This window comes from Scleropages formosus, chromosome 24 (genome assembly GCF_900964775.1).
Source record: "Scleropages formosus chromosome 24, fSclFor1.1, whole genome shotgun sequence".
In the NCBI taxonomy this organism is placed as follows: Eukaryota; Metazoa; Chordata; class Actinopteri; order Osteoglossiformes; family Osteoglossidae; genus Scleropages; species Scleropages formosus.
Window position 1 is genome coordinate 11,794,991 of NC_041829.1, and position 23,218 is coordinate 11,818,208.

The window sequence follows — 23,218 nt, forward strand, 5'->3', positions numbered from 1 at the left end:
TGCTCATAGCATATAAACGGGTGACAAGAGTGTGTGTGGCTACTCTGTACTGAACTTAAATCCTGTTCAGGGTGTACCCCACCCCAAGCCTTGCAGTTGTTGATTCTGGGATAGGCTCTCAACCACCACAACCCTGACCAGGACAAGCAGTTACAGAAAGCGAGTGAGCGAACAAAGACCGGGCCACTGACAACAGAACATGCATGAGAGGAGAAGGGCCATAAGTGCACAAAAAAGAGAAATGGAAAGAAATTACAGTCACAGACAAAGAAAAAAAGAATGGGAAAAGACACCAACCACTGGATCCTACTTTCTTCTCTAAAACAGCGTGAAATCAAATGAACGGTGCTGAAAAGGACCAAGTCTTATATGTCTGATAGATCTTAACTGGTGGTTTGGCATGGTTCCTCATCTTCTCCTCAGTCTCTCTCAACTGGTGTTCCGCAGGGCTCAGTGCCGAGTCCCTCACTGTTCTCTATCTACACTGCTGCCTTTGACTCTGTCATTGCCTCACAGGGATTCTCCTACCGCTGCTGTGCTGCCAATAGTTGGCTTCCCTTTTCCCACAACTGCTGATTCTATCATATTGCAGTCTGCCTCTTGGATATCTTTGCTTGTATGACTGAGCACCATCTACAACTCAGTCTTTCCAAGACAGATATTCCATGTCTAAGCTGCTCCATCCACCTGCCCGGAACTTTCCAATCAAACCAGACAATTTCCTCATTTCACTTGCTTCATCGGTTGAGTCTGGAGGTACCACCTGACTCACATCTCTGCTTCTCTCAACACATCAATACCTTTACTCTGTCCTGGAGATGCGTCCTGCATAAAATCTGCAGGATCTGCCCCATGTCGCAACAAACTTTACACAACTCCTGGTCCAAGCCACAGTGATATCCTGCCTAGACTACTGTAACTCTCTCCTGTCTGATCTTCTAACCTCTGCCATCAAACCTCTACAGCTGATACAGAACACCGCTGCACAACTTGTGTTTGACCTGCCAAAGCGTTCCCATGTGTTCCCCCTCCTCATCTCTCTGCAAAGGCTTTTTGTAGCCACCCAGATCAAATTCAAGACTCTGGCTATTGCTTACAAAACCATCAATGGATCTTCTGCTACAAGACCTGATCATTCACTACGCGCCAACCAAAATGCTACGTTCCTCCACCTCTGCCCATTTGGTGGTCCCATGCACAAAATGTTCAAAATGAAAAATCTGCAGGTTCTTAGTTTTGACTCCATTGTGGAACGATCTCCATCTGTCCCAGCTGGTAGCACAGTGGTTAGGGGTGTGGCATTTGGACCCAAAACGCATATTTGAATCTCACCTCCAGCAGTAGTACCTTTGAGCAAGGTACTTACCCTAAATTGCTCCAGTTAAATTAAAAAAATTAAATGAGTAAATAACTAAGATTAACGCTAAGTCACCTTGGACAGAAGTATCAGCTAAATGGATAAATGTTATGTTCCTCAGAGTGACTGAATCCCTTTCAACATTCAAGAATGGTCCCAAATCACATTTCTTTCAGACCCACTTATCTCAACTCCTCCAAGAATTAGTATAACATACCTATCGCAATCACTTCTGTATTTCATACCAATTCTATGAGCAACTACTCGTGCAACGTGTGTTGTCAAAAACGGTAACGTTGGGCAAATTGGCCATGCTTCCGAACTCATGTGTCTGCATCCATGTCTCTGTCGGTGAAATGCACATTTTTGCTGAAGTGTACATCGCTTTGCAGAAAAGTGTCTGATGAACGAGTGAGAGACCTTGACAAGGAAACGAACTTCTGCATTAAATAGGGGAGACAAGTTCTACTGAGTGATTTACATACAGTAAATGAAAGGAAGCAGCACATCTCCTCCAGACACGGAATTTAAATATAATGAAATACATGAGTTCTCAGCAGGACTGACATGGGGTGAGGCTGCAAGGTCAGTGCTGCTGTACTTCAGAAGAAGCCCTGAACATCACTAACAGTCACCTAGGGCTATACCTGCTGGAGCAAACAGGGCACTGAGGCTCTACCTGGTGTACCAGTTGAAGAAACCTGGGCTTGGACTACTCACTCCGTCACCAGGTCCTGCAAGAGCTCCTCCCTGCAGATCTTTAACCACTTTGTCCAACTCTGCCTGGAAGTCTATTGGTGACATCCCGCTCTCTCGGGACAGAAGAGGGGTTATCCCATGGCGGCGGTCCAGTCATGTTCCTCCTGGCTCCTCCTTCCACTCAAGCCGACCCCAGTAGCAGTGAAGGAAAGCAAGCAGCCGAAAGCCTCTGTATCATTATTTTAAATGTTCGTGCCATTATCTGGAAATTAAGGTCATGTGAATAATAACAACTGCAAATATACAGCTCTGATGGCAGAGCAAGGCTAAATCAGGCAAAGCAAACAGACACACGCGTGCGCGAGCGAACACACACACACACACACACACACACACACACACACACACACACACACACACACACACACACACACACACACACACACACCTCGAGGCAGAACAACCCTGTCAAGACACTGCGGCGACACGAAACATTAAAATAATCATTTTCAACCTCATCAGTGAATTCCACTTTACTGGATAATTAAAACGCGTGATTAATTGAGGATAATGAAATGAAAAATGCAAGGAGACAGTGTCAGTAATAATAAGGAATTTAGCCTTTTCTTGCTCTCATTTGCTGCAGCTGACGGATTTGGCTGTCACACACAGAAGCGCGCGCGCACACACACACACAGCTAAATTACAGCAGTCCAAGCTTCAGCCAAACAGCATAATAATTAATTGGATAATAACCAAGCATTTAGTGTGTAAATCCCTCTCCGGGGCCACAGGCAGCCCAATGCACTAAAGCTCTGCAGCTGTCTAACACAGGCATGTGCACGCGCACACACACACACACACAAAACACAAGTACGCGCACACAGACGTGGAGACAGGGATTTCACACATTAGAGGGAGTTAGGAGTCAGCTCTTGGGTCGTGACGAAGTGAAGCTGAATGGGTGATACCTCGTTCGGTATGGACAGCTTTGACTGTGTCCTACATTTATTTGAACCCGAGCTACGCAAAATCCTCTTCTACCCCAACACAGGCAGAACGGCGCTCAGCATCCTTAGGCAGCTCCTACAGCGTGTCCATCAACCACAAGAGAAGCGGGTCTGATTTCTGCTTGGCCTTCCCGATCACCGCATAGAGCCCTGCTCCACATTCGTTTTCATTAATCGTCCTGCGTACCTTCGCAAGGCATCCGATACATTCAACGCAAAAATCCCGTTTTCGTCAAATAAACACGATTTACCACACATGACCCATCAGATTCTTTTTAACCCAGAGTAGATGCGCAGTGAACATCTGAAGACAGCTACAGCTTTTTGTCAATCTTGCTGTCAAACACCAGTAGACAGACCTGAGGTTGCACAAAAGAGCGACGTCGCCACCTGCTGGACATGGGGAGTACTGCACTGCCTCTGTGGGCCTGCACAGCAGGACTGTATACAGGCTCCCCTGTCAACCACTGCCATCATCACCTCTGAAATGTCTCTCTTACAACAAATTCTCATAAAGCAAACGGATTATGATTTCAGCTTGAAGGATAGACAGTGCATCCTTGAGCACTGAAAGGTTCCCCACCAAACATACAATATGAGTGCCTTATCTTTAAGGAGAAAAATATAATTAAGAACTACATCCAGACTAACAGAACTGCTGTGGACACCTTTAAATCCAGGCTTAAGGCCCATATGTTCAAAACTCCTTATCCATAACACATTTTCAGCCTTTTTCTATCCCCGTCCATCTCAAAAGTGTGTTATTTCATTGTTTTATTGCTATTCTCGAGCAGCACAGTGGGACATGGAGACCCCTTGCAGCTCTGCACTCAGCCTGTGTGGGGTCTGCATATTCCCCCGAAGTTTGAGCGAATTTCTGCCCATAGTCTATACTGTCTGTGGTGTGTGTGTGTGTGTGTGTGTGTGTATGTGAGAGAGAGCCCTGAAAGTCCTGGGTACATGTATTACCACATAACTCTATCGTTGTGTCTTTTCTTAAAATTACATTTACTGTAAAACTGTTTGTATGAAAACTGTAACCCAACATTTTAAAGCGACTTCTGTTCTCCGAAGACATTCCTCCCCATACCTTACTCATCTGCCATACTGGAGAAGACTGCACCGGTCTCTGGCCCCTTAAGAGTTGTTGCACTCTGTTCAACTGTCTTGTGGATGTAATTGTAAGTTTTACGGTTCCATTTGTTTCGGTGTAATTCCATTACCTGAGGTGTTCTGGGCATTTTGTTGTTTGTGTGAATTTCCCCAGCGAGGATTAATAAAGGTACTGTCTTATCTCTTACTCTACTGCTTCACCCTTCTGCTGAAAGGGCCCTTACTGTGGAACATATGGTGCATATAGAAAAGAACACAAGTGTGACATGACACACGTCTCACTTGTCCACCGTTTCAGCAACATGACTCCATGCTTTAGATACCCTTCAATATAAACTATTTTATTTGCTGGATATCAGCTCCAGATCCAACATTCGCATTTCCAGTCCGTTTTTAGTACACTGTTTGCTTTAGCAGCGTTTAGTATTTCTGGTAATTTCATTATTTCTACTGCTGTGCCCAATTATATATGAGACAAAAATATGTATTGTGTCTATGTTGCAGCTTATTCCCAGCAACCCTGTTTATATCTCTGGTTTCAGTGAACACATTTTATGAATAGTGGACAATTTAGTGTCATTTTCTACACAGAGCAGATGGTACAAAAAGTGCATTACTTTACTCCATTCTACTCACTAACAGTACTTCTCACTGTGACTCACACCTGTACCTACTATACATCTAGTATAATTAGTTAAAACATCCAAATTAAATCACTTCTAAGCTAAAAAGCAGAAACTGCTGAGTTGCTCCGTAATTTTCATTATACGGAGATTTTAAGGCGTAGCGAAAAACTTCAGCTTTATTTATGAACAAATAAAAACCCACTGGAACTGATCCCGAATAAAGATTGTCAGACAGACATGTGCACTATCCGAACAAAAAATTAAACCGATGGGACAAAAAACCCAGGATTTTACACTGGATTTTACCGTCATGTACCTGTGGGTCCAAACACAGGAGTAAACTGTGGTTGTAACTTACCGCGTTCCAGCAGCGCAGCACCGTGGTGTACCGACTATACGCGAGAGTACAACTCCACGAAGTCTATGTTTTTTCACATTTCACAGTTAGGACCTACTTTTTAAAGTCCAAAATTTAGTATTCAGAAGATTAAGCCTCACCATATTAACAACTTTCTTACACTTTTTCCACTAAATATGAAGGACTTAATTATTCATGAAACTTAAGTTTTAATTAGCTTCAAGGTGGCTTAGGACCTTTCAGCAGCCTGCAGAGCTTCGGGGAATGAAGCATAGGCACTGAATTGTGGAGCCCCAGCAGCGCGGTGCTCGCAGTACCACACGCACATGAATTTTACTCACCGTCCTGGAAGACCCGCTCCACGTTGAGGCCGTAGGTCGCGCACGTCTCGTAGTAGGTGCAGCGTTTCAGATCGCTGGAGAGCTTGCGCGCTCGCGAGTCGTCAATCACCCGCGGGTTGGCCGCGCTGATGGCATCTGAGGACGCAGGACAGCTGCAGTTATAGCGGATCGGTGAAGCATTCAGTCAGCAGCTCTGAGAAGTCGCAACAACCGCCCTGTGCGAAAGAGCTTCCACCGCACACCGTTCCACATTCACTAACCCAGCGAACTCGCATTCGCTCATTTAGCCGATGCTTTTCGCCAAAGTGCCTCGTTAAGTTACCTACTATTTACCCACTTACACAGCTGGATAAAGAACACTGCTGGAGCAATTTTAGGGAAAGTACCTTGCTCAAGGGTACTACAGCTGGGATTCAAACCTACGACCTTTGGAGCCAAAGGCAGCAGATCTCACCACTATGCTACCAACTGCCCCAACTCAAATTATTGTTGACATGTTCTGGCTGCCCATACTACAACAATCAAATTACACATTTCTGAAAATGGGAAGATCTCAGATCATTTATAGCAGCCCTTCCTGTGCAGTTTTGCAGAGTGAAATGTGCAATTCCACAGGTCACCATTAGTCGGCAGCAAAACGCACTCAAACAGAAGAGGACCATGGCAGTGCTGATAGTGATGATAGTAACAACACTTCATTAATCGCTGCAGGGAAATTCACTCAGGGTGCCCCTGCGATGATGCCAAAGGCCTGTTTTTTGGATTGCAGGAGGAAACCAGAGCATCTGGCAGAAACCCACAGGAATGCAGGAAGAACATGCAAATGCCACAGCGAAAGAGAGAGAATCTAACGCTGCGAGACAGCAGAACAACCCGTTGTGCCACTGTGTCTGGCCTGCTCGATTCAGTGTCTCGAGGATCTGTACTCAATGGAACGAGCTAAGCTGCACTTTTGTGGAACTCACTGCTCAAAATCAGGAACTTGTGGAACAAAGCGTTCTCTTTTTCAGGACTTTCAAATTAGTTGTTCAAAGTTTTAAAGAAAAAGAATGAAAACTTCTTTACTCCATCGTATGTCCATTTCATTCCAGTAAGTCGTACATCGAGAAAAAGTGCCTGCAGAACGAACAAACGTAAACAATGTAGTGTATCTTTACCAGAGATCCACGGAAAACAGAACTGGTGTGCAACGTGAGGCACATCTGCATTATTAAAAATAGTGCGTCAAAGTGACTTTGGATTTAGGAACTAATTGAGTTATCAGTTCACTCCTGGTCTCCATTGAATCCGTAAGATGAGGAAGCACAGTGATCTTGAGCACTAACTTGGGTGTTCTGGGGCTCCATTGCTGCTCAATGGTGACACCTAGTGGCCAAAGAGTGTCAAGATCAACTTTCTCCTTGCCAGTGGTTAAGGGTCATCAACTGCTGGAAAAGAGGAATGAGCAGCACACCAGGGACCCTCTGTGTGTGTGTGTGTGTGTGTGTGTGTGGCGTCCCCAGCACAAGTCCCAAAACATACTGTTAACAACCCCACACATTCTGTTGTATAACAGCCATTGCCCACAAGAAACTAGTTCACACACTGCCAACAATTGTGGAAAATATTTTGGGTCCCCCAGTCACGCGCACAAGTGAACTAACCCAGTGACTGATGTTAAAAAGCTAATGACTATACCCCAGTAAACACTAATTTTGCAGTGTCGCTGTTCGACCAGTAGAGGGCGCCACAATCTCACCGAACACAGTACAATTACATGATGCATCATGTCATAACATGTTAAGCAATCCTTTCTGTATTACGCTACTACACTCCATTCAGTGCTGTAAAATCTTTACTCGACAGTAAGTTTCTCAGGGGTGGGGAAGGAGGTCACAAAGTGTTCTCCCATAAGGTTCAGCAGAACATCGTTTTCAGGGAATGATCTCTGGTGTCCAAGAATGAACACTTGTGTGTGTCATCATTACAATCATTTACATTTATTCATTTATCTGACCCTTTTCTCCAAAGTGACTTACAGATATTTACCCATTCATATAGCTGGGTAAATTTACTGGAGCAATTTTGGATAAGTACCTTGCTCAAGGACAGCAGGTGGTGAGATTCGAACTGGTCGCAAAGGCTACAGGTTCGAGCCTCACCTCCAGCTGTATACTTTTACTCCAGTAAAATTACCCAGCTGTATAAATAGGTAAACAAATCGTAATCAATACCGTCATCACCACCGTCGGCACCTCTGGTTCTGCTCCTCACCTTGTGTGCCCACCAGCACGAGCGGCACTTCGGCCGTATTGCGGTAGTTGGCCATGCGACTATAGTAGTGGTACACGGTCTGGAAGCTGATTTCGTCCTCCAGGCTGAACACAAAGATGACGGCATCCACCCAGAGGGCAAACTGCAGAGGAGGTAGGACACACACACACGTAGCATCAGCAAAGCAGGCGCCGGATGCTGCCCTTGCAGCCACACGCTCGGCATCAGTTGTGCGGGACCTCAGTGTCTGTAAGTGTGACCACATTTGGCACGGCGCTCCTTCACTACCGGTTCAAACATTTTTAACGTCTCTTGATAGAAAGGACGTGGTGGTGACAGGGTCATCAATCCTACTGTAAACTTCTCTTTTTGTGAAAGCAGCACACCGATACACCTCCCGACTGCGGAGTGCACGCAGCTCTCCTTACGCACGCACAGACAAGCGGTAAAACAGCACGGTGAAACCAGGAGCGTGACATCGACAGGTCATGCGCTGCTAGACGGACAGCAGAGGAAGAAGAATCAGTGAAACGGGTTTTTAGTGTGTTGTTCCACTGCGAAGAACTGTTCTAATGTTTATTAGAACAAAATGACCCAGTGATTAATTAATGATAAACTCATTAACAATGTAGTTGCAGCAAAGTGGATTCAGCAGAACTCATGGTGCACTTTCTAAAGTACTGCACCTGCGCTCTGAGGTGTACCTGTAGTCTGTCAGTGTGTTTGTGTGCGTTTGTGCAGCTGTTGATGCGCACCCACCTGAGGCTCTGGGGGGCCTCCTTCATCCCTGATGAGGAGCAGGTAGCTCTGCCCATCCACGACTATCTCCTTCTTGAAGCGCCCACCTGCAAGGCACCGCGTGACAGAGACAGAGTGTGAGAGACAGTAGGAGGCGCAATGCTGCAAGAGCCTCCGGGAAAAGGGGTGAGCACAGCAGGCGGACAGGGAATGGCACATGTTAATATTAGTTATTAATGTTTCTATTTTTAAAATAAAATACGAACATTGAAAAACTGAATTTAAAAAAAGCCATTTGGTTCTGCCTGCTTTCAAGTCACCGATTTTCCCCACAGGAGGATAAGCCACGCACGCACAGAGCGGCCATTCGTTGCTGACGTGAGACATGGGGAAATGGAGCCGAAGGAGAAGAGGAGGACATGTGAGCGCCACCTAGTGAAATGCGACACTACAGCTATGGGGACGACGGACAGACAGGTGGACGAGTGAGCAATGGGTCAGCGCAGCTCCTTCGGGCCGCTCTGGAACAGCGGTAGCTCTGCAAGCTGCGCCCTCCGGAGTGGCCCCTGTGCCAGGAACAGGTGCTGGCGGGCAGTGTACAAAATCGGGCATCTGGTGCCATACTGATGCTGTCAGTGATGCAGTACCACTGCACTCCTGAAGGAGGTGCTGTGGCTGCACAGTGAGGGCACTTGCTGAGCTGCTCCAGTGGAGAGAATGAGGGTGAGCATGAGGATGAGGATAAGCATAGCCCCACCCAGCAGTCGTATGGCACTCGCTGTCCATTCCTATTCGGCGGCACCACGGAGATCCAATGATGGCGGGTAGCTGGTGCCGACTGACCCACAAGGCTGGCACGCACCAACACGGCAAGTCACGTGAAACGTGAGAGACCATACGTGTACTTGTTGAGTGCAGCGGTGCTGTCATCGCTAAGGGAAGACCTACGCCATGGCACAGCAGGTAGCACTGGTGCCACTCAGCTCCTGGACTGCGAGTTCAGACAGAGGGTCCATCCCTATTCCTTCTGTGTGCCTATGGCATGTTTTCCCCATGTTCCCGTGCATCCCAAGGACACGTGTGGGAGAAGGCAGCGGTAAACCACTTCCCTTACCACAAAAACCACGCAAGGGGTCACCATGAGTCGGGTTCCACCCCGGGGCACTACCTCACCCCACCTACATACGTCTGGGGGTAATCGTGTCAACGCCCATCCATGACACACAACTTGGTGCATAAAGACTGGATTACTGGTCACACTGGAGGGGGTAAAGCGCCAGAAGCAAATCAACGAGAAATACAATGAAGAGCAAAATAACAATTAACGGACGACACTATGTTTACACTGCCATCATTACCGTACAGCTACCGTGCCCACTATAGTACTGCAATAGCAATGAGGGACGGCAGGTAGTACAGCCGTTAGAGCTGCTGTCATCTTTGTATCCAAAGGTCATGTGTTCGAATCCCTCCAGCTGTAGTACCCTTGACCAATGTACTTACCCTGAACTGAGACAGTGAAAATTACCCTACTGTGTAACCAGGTAAAATCAGTTAAAGTAAAGTAAGAGACTGGAGAAAAGCATCAGCTAAATGAACAGAGGTAAGCGGCAGAAGCAGGATGTCCATTACGCACACATAAATACTAAAGGTGTGCATGTGTGCAAAAACACCGGTTGGTGTGGACAACACCTCGGGAGGCAGCTACTGCAGCAAAGCGTTCGTCTTGTGTAAGTTGAGCGCGGTGCCTACATGCGAGTATTTGAGTGACTGCTAGGATAAACCGTATCCCACACGCACATGCCGCAAGACGGCCTGGGACACGCTCACAGCAGGATGTGGGTGCGAAGTCCACGGAACACGCCCACACGAAGACGAGTGTCTCTGCCGCAGGGGACCGGGGGGGGGCGACACACCCAGGGGGACGGACAGGAGAGGCGCCACTGAGCCGGGAGCCCAGGACAAGGACGGGGATGGGTGGGACACAGAAGACCATGTCTCCAGAGCAGAGCAGCTTGCCTTGCCGCCAGGTGACCATGTAGGAACGGTTCGGCTACACGCACTGCCGCACACAGCCAACACACACGTGCGGATCGCTCCTCTGCGCTCCACTTTCGTCCGCGAGACCAGGCCAGGATACCAATAATACCCTCTCTACGTTTCTCTTGCGGGCTAATATAATATTAGCACGTTTTATTTTCTATGAGATGTCACGTTGGAGAAAAGCTAAATGAATAAATGTACCTCAAAACCGTTTTGCATCTGTGCTCGTTTCCTAGCCGTAACCGTAATCCCGAGTCGTGCCCACAGCCAAATCAGGCAGGAGCTTCCCGTGTTGACCGTTTGGCCCAGGGCAACAGCAACTGACAGAACCTGCTGGACCAAGCTGCTGCTGGTGGAGCATGTGCTCGTGTGCTCACTTCCCCTTCACTGGAGCAGGGGGGGGTGGAGGATGGACAGAGTGGGTGGGCGAGCAAGTGAGCGAGCGAGCGAGCGAGCTGTTACTGTTACCTGCATCCACGTCAGCTGTTAGAAGGGGCAGCGAGGAAAAGAGAGTGAGAGACGGGGGTGGGGGGAGAGAGAGAGATAAAAACAAAGCAGATGAAAGCAGCAGGATACACCCCCATGCACAGTGAGCAAGAGCCCCTTGAACCCAGAGCGCAGGACAAACAGGATGGGGATACACGAGCTGCAGCTTGCAACACAGGTCACCCCAAGAGTACGAGTGTATGCAGGTCAACGCGAAGGGGCGACCGTAGCAGGAAATGGAGCGTCACGCTCGTTCACCGTGGGTGTGTGAGACACGGCTCCGGGGTTTTCCTACACCACACCCTGGGGCCCTGCAGCTGGGAGCAGCAGCAGCAGCAGCGGCGGAGAAGGGACCCAGGCTGTGGCTTGGCTCCATGAGGCACAGTCCACAGAGGGACAATAACTGGACTAAAATTTCCCTGGCTGATGTGGAAGGAGTTGAGAGAACTCACTCACACTCACACTCTCTCACACACACACACACACGCACGCACGCACCTTCTTCCTGGTTCTTTGGGACCTTAAGACCTGCACTCCCCCCCCCGTGTCACCGATTTTTCAACTTTTGCAAATACACTGGCTCTTCAAGTTACAAACACTTAAGTTACCAATATTTCAAGATACAAACATTTCCAAGTTTACTGATTTCTAATTGAATTGTCATAGGCATTCTTCTTTCTTAAAGGTCTGACTTGTGTGGCGAAAGCCACCTGTGCTTCTACGTCCAACCACTAGGTGGCAGTAAAACGCCCCAAAAACAAACCCAACCAGGAGTGTTGGACATCCTTGACTTAACGGTCTTCCACAGCGTCTGAAGATAATATAAAAATCAAATGTCTCACAGTATTTTTACCTACTACAGCTTTATCAAAGATTCCTTACCTGTAAATAAAGTGAAGTACATTTAATAGCTTATTCACTCTGTAGATACTAAAGAAAGCTGCAAGCGTCCAGAAGCTGACAAACACCAGATGTGTATGTGAGGTCAATGGCACTGAACAGGAGATTGTGGACATTTATTTATAGCAAATTTAACCACACGTTTAAACAGTTTAAATAAATTAAAAAAAAAAAAACTGCGTTACACTGTGTTGCGGACCATTTGAGATACAGCAGACCACCGTGGCCCTGCTCTAAAAGGCTGTTATTGATGATAGATGGAGGTGTTTGGGGGCATTTTTCAGCACTGTATCTTTACAAAGGGATGGGAATATTATATCTAAGTACACAGATCATTCAGCTTTTATTGACGGTGACTTTGGAGTTACAAACAAACTGAGTTAAGAACAGATTTCCAGCCCCCGCTGTCTGTAAGTCGAGGAGCCAGCATACTCTGTCACCTTCAACATCCCCAAACCGTGGTGAACTTCCAGATGCTCCGTCACAAGAAAGCCCAAGAGCTCGAGGGTAGAGGACAGGAAGCTCTCCACCAAAAAATCTTCTTGAAAGGCTGAAGAGGATGTGTAATTGTGTGCGTGTGACAGCAATCGAAGCAGGCACGTGGTGCAGCGTTACCTTCTGGCGACTCCTCCTGCACATACGTCCCTGTCAGGTATCGGTGCACCAGAGCAGATTTCCCGCTGGCCAGGTTACCCACAATGCCCTGAAACAGGTAGAAACGGAAAGGTTACAGGAAGGGCATGCGCCGTTCTGAAGTGCACCAGTGGTGGACTGTGGGAGCAGTGAGGTGAGGCATGGGTCAGTCCCTCTGTCCCTCCACGTTCCGCCTTCCAACGTGGTTGAGCTCGGCCAGAAGGGCTCTAGATAAGACAATGGCTGAAAGCACCTCGCTGCCACACACGAGGATTTGTCCTGCGACGACACCTTTGTCCCAATGACCGTGTCTCCAAAGCCGAAGTGGTGAGGAGACGTGTTGAGAGCTGCACTACAGGAGAGCTGGAGCTCCAGCACAGCGAGGAGGAATCTGCTGGAGATGCTGCCCCTCCCTTGTGGGTTGTGTGAGATTCGGAGGGCTTTCTCAGAGTGCGATATGCAAAGGGGACGGACACGCGCAGGACTCACCACTTTGAGCTCGGGGACGGCTCCACTCAAGGTCCATTCCTGGCTGTTGACAAAGGCATCTGAAAGAGAACGAGAGAAAGTTTTCAGGCCAAGAAAGCCAACGTTTGTTCCAGGTCAAGGAGGACAAGGCTGCAGTGCAATAGTCCAACCAGTGGGGCAGCTGGTGGCATAGTGGTTAGAGCTGCTGCCTTTGGACCTGCAGGTTGCAGGTTTGACTCCCACCTTCAGCTCTAGTACCCTTGAGCAAAGAATTTACCCTGTGTTGGTCCAGTAAAATAACCTGACAGTATGAACTAGTAAATAATTGTAAATCACTTGAGAACAGTGCCAGTTAAAAGACTAAATGTAACGTAGCCTACACGTTATAGGCAAGAACACACAGTAACACCGCAAGGTGAACTCTTAATTATACCAAAAATACAAGCTAAATAAACTGACAGGTGTGGTCAAAATTATTGGCACCCCAGCAATTCTACACATATCTCTAAAATAAAAAAGGAAAAATGTTCTAATTCTACTAGCTTCACATTTCTGAGATTATTAGTCTTCTGTCACACACAGCAGCGTAAACAATTAGGGAAATACATGCAAACCAACGTTTTCGGTCCGATGAACGAATTGTACTGTATTTATTCATTTGACCAAGGACTGCAGTTTTTTTTTTTTTCCCTCTTCCTTTCCTTCTAACTCTGGTCTAACCCGTTTCCTCTGTATAACCTGGCCACCTTGCTGTTTCTGCATTACACCACACACTGTGCGCATGTGGGTGTGAATTAAAAACAGCGTGAGTCTAGACAGCTTCTTTTGTGTGTGTGTGTGTGGGGCCACGTGGGGAGTCCTCTCACACGAGCTGCGTGCTCCAGGCGCTGCGTTCTAACTTGACCTACATGCGTTAGACCTACATTCGCTGCGAGCGGAGCGCCGTGGCGTTGCCCCAAACTCAATGATTCATGCGTGTGCCGAGCGCTGCCGAGCCCTTGCGCACCACACGCTCGACAAAGGTCGCCCCACCGGTGGAGCAGGATGAGCCGCAGCTCACGGAGAGCATCGCTCGCTGGAAGAGATGGACTCCCCCCCCGCTGGAAGAGATGGACTCGATCGCCATTTGTTTGTGGGGCCCTCCGGATCATTCGGGGCCTTCGGCTCGTTTCCATTTGATCCGGAGGGCCCCGAACGACGGTCGCCGTGTACCGACGTGCGCAGGACCGATCGATAACAGTGCTCCGCGTCCGACCCCGGGGTGCGAAAAGGGTGCCAGCGCTCACGTTGGAAGGTTAATCCAAAGGCAGAACGGTGCTTCCTGGAGGTACGAAAGCGAGCGCATTAAATGGCGCGGCAGAGAAACCTCGCAGCCACGCTGACGTTCTGCTGCTGTCAGTTGCCGTTACACAAAAACAAACATGAACATGCTGGAGAGCTTCATGAAATATTCAAAAAACAGGCGCAGGCTGTGAGCAGCAGGTTACGTGTAATGGGAGAAAGAAAAAGTACGCTTGAGCCTCGTGTTACAAATATCGAAATTTTTCAGATATGCACGTCTCACTTTATTTTTATTTGCATTCTCTTAACTTTTTTTTTTTTATTATTATAATGTCCCAGGTGCCTGCATTTTTACTATCAAAACGCACTCAAACAGAAACAATGTGAGGTTGCGAGGTCTCACAGAGCCATGAAAAACCAATTTGATTCAGTCCATTTCGTATTTATGACATCTGGGACTTTTTTTGGACACTGAAAGCGACCGCACGATGACAAACACGTTTATGTAATAATCTCTTCCTCGTCACCAGTTTCTCGTGTCCTCAGTCGCAAATCAGACACGCAAGTCAGTCTTTAGACACTATTGTAACAAATTTTCCCAATGCTGTCCCCCCCGTAAACTCGGTACTGTCTTGGACATACAAAGCAGAACACAACATACTGAATAGGAGCTGGTGGAGATTATGTATTTCTTTTTTTTTTTTTTATTTTCAGTCATTGTAAAATAGAAAACTTTAATGCTCCATTAAGTGAATAAATGATGATAAAATTCCCATGATGGACTGGTGCCCCATCCATATTGTACCCTGCCTCATGCCCTGTGCTTCCAGGATACAGCAACACAGACCCTGCATTACAAGACCTGATCATGACAAGAGAAGGAAATAAAAAAAATTATTTATTGCAGCTTTGCCTGAGGTTTTTACAGAACATAACTTGTGAATAAATTGAGGGATGTCTCTTTTTAAGGTTTTTTTTTTTTTTTTATAAATTGTACCATTGCAATTGGATACTGTTACAAACAATCCTGGTGAAACAGACGGCTGGTGTTTGTAAGCTGTACAAGAACGTGGATCATAATGTCATATGAAACTCACATCATGTACCATAACCATCTGTGGGATGACTATATTACAAAACTAAAAGCATTTCAAAATGTTGTGTGACTGTCATGAATTGCATAGAGAAAAACAAAACGATGCAGTGGGTTTGGCCTGTGCCTGTTCTCTGGTGGGTGTGGGGTTTGAGTCCCGCTTGGGGTGCCTTGTGATGGACTGGTGTCCCGTCCTGGGTGTGCCCCCTCCCCCTCTGGCCTTGCCCCCTGTATTGCCGGGATAGGCTCTGGTTGCCGCAACCACGCTCGGGACAAGCGGTTTCAGCAAGTGTGTGTGTGTGTGTGTGTGTGTGTGTGTGTGTGTGTGTGTGTGTGTGTGTGTGTGTGTGTGTATAAGAGAGAGAGAGAAAACAAGGCCTTCTGGGTGAAGAACAATTTGGCTCTATAATGGAACTGAGTTGTCCAATGTCTCAATAATGGTGTTGTTTTAAAAAACAGAGAATAAAAGTATTTACTACACTGTGAGCGCTGTAGACACTTTAGACCACAGTTGCACAACATCTCAATAAAGCCCAAACCTGGTGATTAATACTGAAAGGAGTCAACCTGCAACAACACCCCCACGGTTGACAACGGTAGACAAAAAAAAACTGAGCTCAGCTCGGTTCAGTCGAGAGCACTTCGTTTCCCAGGGGAAACTGTGGCGCAACCCGTCGGCACCGGCCAACCTGTGCAGATACACACTTTACGTGTGCTGTGATCGGGCTGCGCTCTTAGGGCACAGCGGGTGACGCTACAAACTGAGGATATTTCACTTGAAAACGGCAGAATCCTTAAGGATTCACAGCATAAGTTTCCACTGTCGAATGAGCAGTGCGTGTGTGCAGGCGAATGAACACCGATCTACCACGTCACACACTCTGGTTCATCCCCCAGCCACTTCCTGCAAAACTCAACCGGGGTTCTCTGCTCATCCCAGAAGCAAAATAAGGGCGACCGCCTCCCACGGTACCTCGAGAGACCCCCCGTGATCTCCCGCCATGTAGGCCACCTACATCCCATCCGCCTGCATCCGCCGCCTCTCCGCTGCCTTCGGCCCTTCTCCCACAATCTTACGGTGCCTCTGCGGCTTTCTACGGTCGCCCCAACCGCGCCGCGCCATCCACGAGCGGCAGCGCCAGCAACCACAGTCGCAGCAGACAATCAGACACCCACACACAGGCATGCAGCAGCATGGCGACACAGAGGGAAAAAGGTCACACCCGAGAGCAGCGAACGCATTGAAAGTTCAACATCACACGCAGTTTGAAAAGCGGAAGGGAAAGGAAGACCCAGCGCAACCTCCGCCGTACTACGGGGCACATCCCGGCAAACACTACTGACACCAGGTGGCGCAGTGGTTAGAGCCACTGCCTCTGGCCTCAAAAGACCTGGGCGTGAATCCCCCCTCCTACTGTAATGTCCTTCACTAAAGTACTTACTGTGAACTGAGACAGGAGAGAGTAAAAAAAAAAAAAAAAAAAAGTCACGGAGTCACGGTGGACGTGTTTCTGGAAAGATGGTCCTGACCCGTCGTACTGAAGTGCTCCACAGCGGAGCCTCTGGAAACCTAGTGGATCTGTAGATGCACAGGAGGAGTTACCGCGGTAAAAGACCACATCGAAGACCATGGTAAAGAGTACATGTTTTCCTTCACAGCTGTTCAGCAACCATTTGTTTTATTCCAATTTATCTGCATCCCTTACTGTCGATGACCACCTGCTCAGTTTTCTTTCTTTTTCCCCCCTTCTTAATTTCCTGACTAACAGAAAGGAGACAAATATCTCCCATTCCCTCCATTTACTGTCACTCATTTTCCAAGCGACGTCTTTTAAACAGGACCACAGTAAACTCCTGAGCCTGAATTTTCCTGCATTTTGCCAGACTTCGATGCCTCTTGTCGCAAAACCCAGCTGTGTTAGCGTCCAACTGCCTCCTAAATATGAAGGTTTTACACTGCATCTTCAGCGGTGACCTTCCCGTTACCTACTGCTGCACAGTGCCATCGAAATGTCCTGATGGGCACTTCGGCGCGAATGGGGAAGCGTTAGGGCTGTAAAGGGAAGCCCGTCACGGGTTCAATCCGTGAGTCTAAATCGGCTCTTCGGCACCTGGACGGCAAAGACAAACCGATAAGGGAAATAAAACCTCGGGCTTAACGGTGAGCCGCAACGCATAAAAGCCCAGCAGGGCGGCGCCGTGTAGAACAATGCCTGGAAGCAAGACTGGAGCCTTGGCCGCATCCCAAATCAACACTTGCGGGTGTCCCTTCGGCAAACAAACGGCCGTTGTGGGGTCCCAGGTCTCCGGTGCGCAAAGCCCGTCTAGGCAAGCAACACCCTCGCCATCGCAGAACCCAGCAGTCTCCAGCTAGACCCCTGGGCGATACCCAGGGAACCCCTCCGCCGCCTCCACTGAAACTCAAAGCCATTCTGTTAGTTTCGTAGGGAGGATAAAACGCAAAGCGTTCAACCACCTCGCAGAAGTCATCCAATTTTCCATAAATATGGAAAACCCTCAACGAGAGCAAATGATTCCAAAAAAAAAAAAAACGCAACGATGGACTTCACAACATAAACTTGAGCGCTCAAAATAAACTCGTACGAATTCGTTAGCCGTACACAGAGCAACGCCAATGTAAACGTGTAAAGAGAGGTGCGTCAGAGTACCGAAGGCAGTCCAACAGACTGATCTTCACCGTCACAATAGGACAGTCCCCAAAACACCTTCGGTAACGGCATCCGTTAGGGCGACCCTACAAGGCAGCGGGCAGGTGGCCACCTGAGCCAGAAGATCAGTTATTACACGCAGCACCAAAGAGATAAACGGCCAACAATTTCAACTTTCAGTTCATTATTTTAGAGAGAGCTCACCACTGACACATGCAGCAGTAAGCAAGAGTGACACATACTTAACCCTCAGGTTGATGTTCTGACCACTTTTCTCCATTATAACATCCTTCATCTGACTGGTAAAGCTTTAGGAAACCTGACCTCCGCACCTGAGATGAGAACACCAGACATCAAAACACCTAAAATTACTGATCTTCGGTTTGACTGAATTTTGCGTTTTGTTCATATTTCATACTGTACATCTGCGGTTGGATCTATGCACAGAGAACGAGTGGGTGAGAATATAATAAAGAGCAAAGAGTGTCAAATTGTGGCGGCACGGTGGCACAGTGAGTAGCGCTGCTGTCTCAGTGTTTGGGTGGTGCGAGAGGACGTGGGATCAATCCCCGCTCAGTCTGTGTGGAGCTTGCATGTTCTCCCCGTATCCACATGGGTTTCCTCCGGGTGCTCTGGTTTCCTCCCACAGTCCAAAGACATGCTGTTCAGGTTCACCCATAGTGTGCAAGTGATGGAGAGTGTGTTCCACTGATGTATGGATGGGTGACTCAGTGTAAGTAGTGTATCTAGCAGTGTAAGTTACCTTGGTGAATAAAGCGTGTGGGCTCATAACACTACGTAGAGTTCATTGGAAGCTGATCTGGAGAAAAGCACCTGCTACGTAAATAAATATAAATTCGGAATTTAGGAGTTGACTGAGCGCAAGTACTCTCATTTTGGGTAAATGAGGTCTACAGGCCATAAATTTCAGAAACAAGTGTAGAACTTGTGCTACTAAGTAGGGATGAAGTTAATTAGAAGGTGTGACAGCATCAGGTGATCATCTGTGTTCTGTTGTTGCTTTGGTTAGAGCTGCTCACTTTGGTCCCAAAGGCCACAGGTTCGAATCTCACCTCCAGTTGTAGTACCCTAGAGCAAGGTACTTACCCTAAATTGCTCCAGTAACTAATGACCCAGCTGTACAAACGGATAAATGACCGTAGGTAGATTAACGCCGTAATTTGCTTTGGAGAAAAACGTCAGAGGAATGAACAAATGTACACGTAGAACCCTGGGCCCCGGTGCAGATGGTCCGCAGAGTCTACACAGACACACGCACGAGCGCAAGGCCTTCCTCCGAGTGTCCAGCAGCGTCCCGGGACACGGACTGCGCCACAGATCACCTCCCGAGCCAGGCGGACCGCGCGCTAACGCACGCCCCCCAGCGCGGGACGCTAAATGATAACCTAGGGCCGTGTGCGCAGCTATTTAAAGATCGGCTTGTTTGTGACATTCCTCTCGGCGTAGGATGTGGAAAAAGTGAATGAACGCTTTTGGCTGCGGTCAGCCTTCAGCTGGAGGTCACTCACAAACCCTAAGAGCACCCATTTTCCCATGAAACATACACACGCGCGAGACGTTAGTCCTGCAAAACCTCATCTTCTCCTTTAGGATCGGAGCAGAGCGAAAACATGACGGGCAACGCAGGAGGACGAGGACGGAATACAGCGTGGTCACGTTCACACGGCTCCAGGTTGGGAAAGCTGCTCCCCTCCCAGGTAACTCCTTGATTCTGGGTACCGCACCTTGTTGTGCTCCATTACAACAAGCCCTAAAGTATGGGAGGGGGGGCGCAACAGCGGCACGAGCTCCACAGGGAACGAGCTCATCCAGCTGTAATTTGATCAAACAGCACACGCCCGCCCACCCCGACTGATCGTGGCCCCCGACACCGAGGCCGTCTTTGGCAGGATCTCCGCGAGCCTGCGGCCGGCCGGCAGCTGGGATGTGGGAGCGCTCCCATTGCAGACGCACAAAGGCAACACAAACGGAGCATTAGGCACGCCTCGGGGCCCCCGGGGCACCGCGATCGGAGCAGCGGGAGCGCACACGCTGTGCAGCACCGTGGACGCATGAGAAGTAATCTCCAGGAGAGCCACGTTAAATACCCACTGCTCATTCATATTTTTTTTTTTTTTTTTTTTTTTTTTGGGGAGGGATTACACTGTACATTTAGACACCAATGCTGCCCATCGTGTGCACTTCTCCAGAAGGATCTCTTTCCAGATATGTCCTTGCAGGAGCAGCAGGGGGCGTAGTGGCCAGAGCTGCGGTTTCACACTCAAAGGAGCCAGTTCCGAATTCACCCTCCTGCTGAAATACCTCGATCAAGGTACTCACCCTGAAGTGAGAGCGTAAAACTGACCCTGCTGTGTAATGGGGTAAATTGGTTTAGGTCGCTTTGGAGAACAGCATCGGGTAAATAAGTCACCGTACCGAGACCTCGCACCGCAATCGTTAACGTCTCTGGGTGTTTAGTGAAGGACTGGGCTCAGGCACCATGCTCGTGGGTACAGCAGGGTCTCCTCTCATGGGACTGAACCTGCGACCTTCGTGTGATGGGCGCCCTTCCTTCCTGGCCCCGCTCCAGCTGTGTCAGCAGCCCCACAGAAGCAGGAAAAAGGAAAGAGTCGCCTGTTGTGCTCACTTTTTCCACAGCCGTTCTACAAGCTGTCACCTCATTAGAGACGCCGCGTCCCTATTCCAGCTGCGCAGTCCTGCGTGTTCAGAGTGGACACGCCACGGCGGCCGGCGCAGCTGAACCGCGTTCCGGGAGCGCGTAGAAGCACGCGGAACGCCAACACGGGCCTGTCGCACACGCATGCGTATGATCTCATGCTGTTGGAGGTTCAGTCGATCTGAAGAAGACGACGGCGGGGCCTCCGTGGGAAAGTCCGTTGTCCCAGTGACCCAGCCAGCACAGCTGTGCCTGCGTGTGTGTGTGTATGAGAGAGAGAGAGAGAGAGAGAGAGAGAGAGAGAGAGAGAGAGAGAGAGAGAGAGAGCACAAATACAAGCTCATCTGGTCCCATCCCAGACCACTGGGCGTCCAAGACTCCTGGACACCCATCAAGGCTGAGCAGTTCTGGGGTAGGACAGCTGTACGGTGAACAGGGCTGTTTGCCTTCCCCACAAGGATGAGACCCAGGTCTCCCCCACACACACACACACACACACACACACACACACACACACACACAGCACAACATACAGAGTGCACTAACCCCTAACAGCCCTGCTGGAACACAGGCAGTGGTGCGAGGGGAGCGGCGGGAGGGCAGTGGACAGCGGACAGCGGCACGATGCACCGATGGCACTCAGCTCTGGTGTAGAGGGTCACGTGCACGCGAGCCGACGGGAAGCTGCCCAACCCTCCGAGAAACGGGGTGGGGGGGGGGGCGGGGTTCCGATTGCCAATCTCACGGCCTTAAGTGCACTGTTGCGATTCCCCGTTCGAATTGACCGTTCCGTCCCGACAGGCACGAACGCACACCGGGACAGGCGCCCGAAAGGACAAGATCCAACTCAAAGGTACCAAAAGAACGCGGTAAGTGTACGCGCTTTCCGCCAACTTCATCATACGCTCCAGCAAAGGTGCGTAACCCCAGCTTAACGTCAGACAAACACCGTGCAGACGACACAAACCACAGACACTGCCTCCTCCAGTTACAAAACTTCAACCCACAACTTTTAGAACGTAAAAGAACTCCATAAGCATCCCCAGATACCACCTTTACTCAGCTACTACTCTGGCATTTTACTTGCTCATTTGTGTATCTTATAATATTTATTAAAAAAAAAAAAAAAAAATTGGTTAGAGGGTATCGGGATTTGTCTATCCTGTGTTTGATGCACCTACCTGAACGATGAACCTCGGTGCAGCAAGTGGTAGGGAACAAACTAGGTTTCCTTGAGACTTTCATGTCTGCAGCTGTCTCTCCTTCTCTTAATGTAATGCATAAATTGTACTTTTGCTGAGATGTACGTCGCTTTGGACAAAAGCATCTGCTAAATGAATAAATGTAAACATTTTTCAGCCTTCGCTCATCTATTTAAGTTTGCTGAGGAGCGAATGTCACCTGCGTTTCCCCATCCAGCCATCAGTTTGCAGTAAAATAACCGCAGACCGGATGAATCCCGCTTGTTTCCACAGCGTTTACAACTCATGTGTGGCGCTCCAAAGTATTGTTCACCAGTAACATGATCTTCATGGGATAAACCAGTCAATAACTGGCAAAAAAGTAGGAATCAAAAGTAAGAAAAAGTCTTATTTTTACTCATACAAATTAATCTGAATGTAGTTCAAAGAATTCAAATTTTAGATTTTTTCATATTATAGCTACTTCCAAGACTTTTACAGATCCCAGCAAACACTAAATTGAAGTATAACCGTATTATTACTCTTTTATTGCTTTTACTGATAATCAAGAAAACTAAGTGGCACAGCAGCACCGTGGCATGGCACAGCGAGTAGTGCTGCTGTCTCACAGCACCTGGGTGGTGTGAAAGGATGTGGGTTCGATCCCCGCTCAGTCTGTGTGGAGTTTGCGTGTTCTCCCCGTGTCTGCATGGGTTTCCTCCGTGTGCTCTGGTTTCCTCCCACAGTCCAAAGACATGCTGCTCAGGTTCACCCATAGTGTGAGAGTGACAGACAGAGAGTGTGTGTGTGTTCCGCTGATGTATGGATGAGTGAGCCAGTGTAAGCAGTGTATCTAGCAGCGTAAGTCACCGCGGTGAATAAGGTGTGTGAGCTCATAACACTACATAGAGTTCGTTGGAAGTCGCTCTGGAGAAAAGCGTCTGCTAATTAAATAAATGTACATGCAAGTGGCCAGAGGCTGATGACTGCTGTACATGTTACTAGTTAATAAAAGACGATAAACGTACTCATAGGATAGAACCTGGACCACCATGACCCTACACAGGATGAGTGGTTAATGACACCACAATAAACAAAGTGTCTTAAAGAAAAATTTTAATTCTCTATAGCTTTACCCAGGAACTTGAGAGACACTAGTAGTTCTAACGTTTTAATGACTGTGATGTACGAGTTGGATTCAAAGGCAAATCCAATTCCGGCTAAGAAAAGACTTCCAGTCCCACTTGTGTTCGGCGGCTAAGGACATGGTGTATTCATAACCTAGTTAAGCA

General features: G+C 48.3%; 1 protein-coding gene across 7 annotated transcripts in view; it reads right to left on the bottom strand.

The window, feature by feature from the left end:
- agap1 (ArfGAP with GTPase domain, ankyrin repeat and PH domain 1) overlaps positions 1-23,218 on the bottom strand; it is a 135,596-nt gene that overhangs the window by 80,286 nt on the left and 32,092 nt on the right. For 4 of the 7 annotated variants that reach the window (XM_029248671.1, XM_029248673.1, XM_029248676.1 and 1 more), the window contains exons 2-6: positions 13,047-13,105; positions 12,540-12,627; positions 8,517-8,602; positions 7,758-7,899; positions 5,505-5,639 (exon numbers count right to left, since the gene is read on the bottom strand). In XM_029248671.1, the coding sequence (XP_029104504.1) occupies positions 5,505-5,639; positions 7,758-7,899; positions 8,517-8,602; positions 12,540-12,627; positions 13,047-13,105 (510 nt within the window). Of the gene's footprint in view, positions 1-5,504; positions 5,640-7,757; positions 7,900-8,516; positions 8,603-11,006; positions 11,022-12,539; positions 12,628-13,046; positions 13,106-23,218 lie in introns of all 7 variants that reach the window. The other 3 variants (XM_029248670.1, XM_029248672.1, XM_029248674.1) reach the window with 1 other exon arrangement.